This window comes from Seriola lalandi, unplaced genomic scaffold, assembly GCF_002814215.2.
Source record: "Seriola lalandi dorsalis isolate HSWRI2012SDOR001 ecotype SW California unplaced genomic scaffold, Sedor1 jcf7180002054602, whole genome shotgun sequence".
Lineage (NCBI taxonomy): Eukaryota > Metazoa > Chordata > Actinopteri > Carangiformes > Carangidae > Seriola > Seriola lalandi.
The window spans coordinates 148026-153463 of record NW_019525155.1 but is presented as its reverse complement, the minus strand read 5'-3'; the positions used below and the strand labels follow the sequence as shown (position 1 = coordinate 153463).

Below are 5438 nucleotides of genomic sequence, written 5' to 3'. Positions count from 1 at the left end.
GCTGGACTCTAAACCTCAGCGGGGGAGGGGCTCTGAGGACACTGCAGGGACCTGGTGGTAACACTCACCCCGTCTCTCTGCTTTTTAAAATGTTTTAGCCACTTCTCCTTCAGTGTGGACGGACGGATGAGACAGACAGACAGACAGTGATCATACACAGACAGACAGATGAGCGGCAGCAGGACAGAGAGACAGACAGACAGACAGAAAGACACGCGTCAACCTGACACTCGGACACGGTGCTGCGAGGTCAACTCACCCGCGACTCGCCCTCCCCCCTCCACTCCACACGGTTGGGGAAGAGATAGAAGTATCGGCGCTGCCACTGAGTCAGGAAGGGGTTCCCCAGCTTCAGCATGTATCCGTGCATGATGCAGTCTTTACCCAGAGCGTAGTCTGCAAGGAGAGAGAGGGTCAGAGCGGCCGCCGGACTCCCCCCCCGCCTGTTTCTGTGATCAGTATCATATGTTCTTTACCCTCCTCGTGGCCCAGCTGCTTGTTCTTGGCTCTCTTGCGAGCCTCGCTCTTGTCCGTGTCCGAGTTGACGGCCTCGTACACCGTCTCCGCCACTTCCTGCTGCCAGCGCTCGGATATGACCAGAGGGAAGTTCTTGTACAGCTCCTGGTCACTGTCCAGCAACTGAGGCAAACACACGGAGACGGAGCAGCAGGTTCATACTACAGACAAGTCCAATATTTAACTCATGTCTTACATAGTTCATATTTTTAGATTTTATCTTTATAATCTACTTCCTGTTCTCTAGTCTTTGCTGAGGGAGCAACTGTAACTCACCCCCCCCCCCCGGGATCAATAAATAAAGTGACTCATCTGGTCTTAACTCATCACTTCTGGTCATGTGATCACATTCAGCTCAACCTGTTAAGTTCATGAACAGCAACACTGACGGATGACACGGACAGCGTTAAAGGACGGAGAGTCGGCTTTATCTATTAATGGTTAAAATAAAGCAATTTGTCCTTCACAATAAAAACATTTGAAAGAGAAAATTTCATCCTCATTTATATCAATAAGAGAAGAAGATGTGAAACCGCCTCTGTGTAACTTTCACTGTCTCTTTAAGAAACTGGTGTATTTGTTCTCTCGCAGACAGAAAGTCATTTTGTTGAGTGGATTAACATCAGGGGAGTGGAGCCGCACGTCCTCCGTCTTAACGCTCTCACATTAATGTTATTTAGACGATTACTCCCGTGTTAACGACGAGCGCCGTCTGGGGAAATGTAAACAAACGCTCCTCGTCTTTCACTCCTCTGCAGAGCGGCGGAGGAGGAAGAGGAGGACGAGTGACCGAGGCCACGTTAACGTTAACGGAGGAGGAAACCCTGAAGCCCTCACCTGCAGCGAGATGATGAAGAGCGTAAACTAAAACCTGCGTCTGCGGCTCAGCTCCACCTCGACGCAGCGGCGCTTCTCTGAGCCGCGTCTTTGTGACATCAGAAAACAAACCAGAGTTTAGCTGCTGCCACTCGGTGGTTTCACGCTGCTTTCTTTTATTCGGAGGAAACCGGCTTCACGCGTCTGATTCTCACCGTTAATTAAAACAGGTTATCTGTGATCAGTGCTTTGGTGTCAGTGTGACGTGTTTTTAGTTTCACAGTGGAAAGAAAAAAGTAACACAAAAACCACAAACAGGTGCAGAGTTTATTTTTTGAACCTGCGGTTGATGAATAATATTCATTAAATCTGCAGCAGGTTTCGCCTGTTTTCACTGCGTCGTCCGATTTCAGCTTTTACATTTGTAATATTCATTTATCTGCTGATTGTTTTCAATATTTCTTCATCTTTCATTTTTAATAAAGCAGAAAGAAAAGGCCGTCGTTCGTTCCCCGAGGCGTCGCGTTGAAGCTGCTTGTTTTTGGGGCGACCTGACCCCGACCGTCACTCCGCTTCTCTCTCCCTTCATTTCCTGTCTGTGTTTCTACTGGTTCTATCCAATAACAGCATCAGAGACTCGGTTCACTGTCAAATATGACGAAGAAAAAGCTGCAGATTTTCACATTTGAGCGGGAAACAGAAACTTTTGATGCTTTTGTTGAGAAAATGACTAAAATAATTGTAATCAATCATCAAAAAAGTGTCTAATTGTCTGATAATCAACTTATAGATTATTGACCTGTTCTTTTTTTCTTTATTTAAAGGATAATTAAGAACATTTAACAAGCTGCAATAGACTTGTAATTACAAAGTCAAATGCAACATCCTCTTTCTTTTTTCTTTTTCTACGATACATATCCGATTGAACTATTTTACTACCTGAGAAAGGGATGTATTTTAGCTCAGGTGTGTATTAACCTGTCGGGACACAATCCAGGAAGTTATCTCCGTTTCAAGACGGAAAGAAAAGAAAAGAAACGTTTATATAAAACTGTAGAATATTGATGGTGAACAGCAGGAAGGTCCTGATGTACGATCGACAGCAGCAGCTGATGTGACTCATATACTGAGGACTTTTATGCAACTAATGGTTCTTTTCTTTATTGATTAATCTGCTGAATATTCTATTGATTAATCGAAAGTGGATGTAAACATATGGACGTGTGAGAGCGGTTTACCTTGATGCCCTTGGTGTCCTCCTCATCAAAAGAGCCGATGTCGAAAGCATCGGCGGCGTTCACCTCCCCCCGGGGAGGGATTAAAGGAGGAGAGTACTAGAGGAGGAGGAAGAGGAGGAGGAGGAGGAGGAGGAGGAAGGGGAGGAGGGGGGGGGGGCAGAAACACAGAAACAGACAAGTGTGAGCAAAACAAGACTTCAGTCCCACAGCAGTGCTTCCCTGGAGTGATGGTGTAACCATGGCAACTGTAACTGTAGTGGACTAATGACTGGTGGAGCTCCATCCAGCGTCGCTTCAAACCTGATCTGCTGCACAAACAAACCGCAACGTTTCCTCTCACTCCACATTTACACGTCTCTAACAAACGTGTTTTAAATCTTCATCCAACTCATGACTTTATGTCTTAGTGTGTTAAGTGTTTATGACGTGACACATTTATATGAATTACACATAAAAAGGTCCAAATACTGATTCTTAATAATTCAAATTAACAAATGAATTATTTCTTCTCACTCGATCGAACTGACACATGATGAGTTTGTTTGTTAAGATCCCCGTTAGCTTTTGGGCAACAGCATCGATTCTTCCTGCGCCTTTTCACTTTGAACATCTCCTCCAAAACAACTGTGATGATTCATATTGACAAAAAACATCTACAAAAAAAATTATTTAGATCAATTAGTATTAAAACCATCAGCAACAGATACTGATGATGATTTGATCAAGTTCTCAAGAATCAATCAGTTTTCTGTTGCTGTTGTTTTATGTTTCTTATTGTTCTTTCTTTAGAAGAGGCTGAAGAAACATTTCCACTGAGGCGGACATGAAAGTCAATCAATCAATCAATCAATCAATCAATCAATCAATCAATCAATCAGTATCAGTCTGTGTAAATGTTATTAGTCATAAATAAGAGTCAGTCCGACATGGATCGACCAAAACAACAAACCCACAGACTGAAAACAGAATCAGAGCTGCAGCACAAAGATCAGAAGCTGAGCGATGACACTCACTCACCTTCTGCAGGTACACCTGCTGCCAGTCGATGCCTTTGAAAAACTGGTGCTCCTTCACCTCTGGAGCTCTGCATGTGTGTGACAGAGAGAGGGAGAGGGAGAGAGAGGGGGGGAGAGAGAGAGAGAGAGAGACACAGAGAGAGAGACAGAGACAGAGAGAGAGACAGAGAGAGAGACAGAGAGAGAGAGAGAGAGAGAGACAGCGAGAGACACAGTGAGAGAGAGAGGGAGAGAGAGAGAGAGAGAGAGAGAGAGAGAGAGAGAGAGAGAGAGAGAGAGAGAGAGAGAGAGAGAGACAGGGAGAGAGAGAGAGAGAGAGAGAGGATTTTCACATGTTTGTTTTCATCTGTGCACTAGGTGGCAGTGTTTGCCACACGACTCCGCTCTGACAAACTCTCTCATAATCCTGCTATTTATCCAAATAGCCGGAGCAGACAGCGATCCATCACTCCGCTTTAGCTCTAAGCTGATGGGAAACGACAGCGCTGATGAAATTAGTTATGAACTCAGCGTCTATCGGATCACTCGGTGTCTGTCTCGATCCGTCTTCACCGCGGCGCCCGGTGTTTTCAGCACTAATGAGAACATCTCACAAAATCCGTCTGATTGATGAGCTCGTTCTCACGCCTGTGGACACCAACGCCGGTATGGGACGGGGGATTAATGTGAACTTTTCATTAGTGTGTGTGTGTGTGTGTGTGTGTGTGTGTGTCGTACCCTCGGCCCTGGCAGCCCAGCCTCTTGGACACGTCCCTCTGTAGCAGCCCCTCCAGCAGGTCTTTGAGCTCTGCAGTGAACGAGTCTGGCAGCTCCACGTTCTGCAGGAGAAGGAGGGAGGAAAACGAAGAGGTGGAGAGTGAGAACGGCGACTGTGAAAATACATCAACATCATTCACAACTATTATTACAACACAGACATTTTCAAAGAGGTCTAACACGGTGGGACGCCCCCCCCCCCCCCCCCCGTCCCACATTTTAAACTGTTGACTTTTCTGTGCGTCTGTCCTCAGGTTGTCAACACAGGTCAAACATCTGAACTTTATTAATGTAAATAAAAAAATTAAAAAATATATATATTGATGTTGCAATGTTCCAGTTCCAAACATGTGGACGCCGAATTAGCCTTCAGCACTTCCTGTTTGCACTGTACACACAGATGTACAGATAACCGTCACCGTGACGCTGAGGAAAAGTTAAAAACGTGATGAATCTGAATGAAGCTCTGAGTTACACTTTTTCAGTGATTTCTAAGCTGATTGAAAAACTTTATCTGTGAGATGATGATGTCATCAGGAAGTGACAGTCATGCTGAATCTACAGCCCCACTCTTTATATTACACAACCAAGTGTTCCGCATTAGCCTTGAGCACTTCCTGTTTGCAGCGTACACACGTGCAGATAACTGAAAGTGTCACTGAGGAAAAGTGAAAAAATCTGATGGCGACTCTGAAGAGCGGTGACCGTGTTTCGTAAGTGGGACGGATCAGTGGCCAAACTTTAATAACTAACTTGTTTTGAGGACGCCGGTATGCGCCTGTGTCTTTGACCTCATGCGGTCTCTCCTCCTGCGGCCTCCTGGGAAGACACCTCCCAGTCTGAAAACCTCCACTACAGCTCAACTCACACCTCCGCCCTTGATTTCTGCTGCTGTCAGTGCCATCCATCGGGATCCGCTCCAACCCTCCCTCTATCCGTCTCTTCCTGTCTTGGCGGCTCAGTTCTCAGCCTTTTCACTGCAGTCTGCTCCCATCGTGTTTATTTAATGAGACCATTCATCATGTTTAATAAACACATAGACATATAGAGCCGTATTTTTAGCCTGGTCGGGGCTGATGTGCAAGCCCCCCCCCCC

At 45.6% G+C, this 5438-nt stretch overlaps 1 protein-coding gene across 2 annotated transcripts in view; it reads right to left on the bottom strand.

Moving 5' to 3' along the window:
* The window catches only part of grk3 (G protein-coupled receptor kinase 3), a 56327-nt gene that overhangs the window by 1924 nt on the left and 48965 nt on the right, over positions 1–5438 (bottom strand). For both annotated transcript variants that reach the window (XM_023419416.2, XM_023419418.2), the window contains exons 15-19: positions 4304–4404; positions 3588–3654; positions 2571–2666; positions 477–639; positions 260–396 (exon numbers count right to left, since the gene is read on the bottom strand). In XM_023419416.2, the coding sequence (XP_023275184.1) occupies positions 260–396; positions 477–639; positions 2571–2666; positions 3588–3654; positions 4304–4404 (564 nt within the window). The remainder of the gene's footprint in view (positions 1–259; positions 397–476; positions 640–2570; positions 2667–3587; positions 3655–4303; positions 4405–5438) is intronic.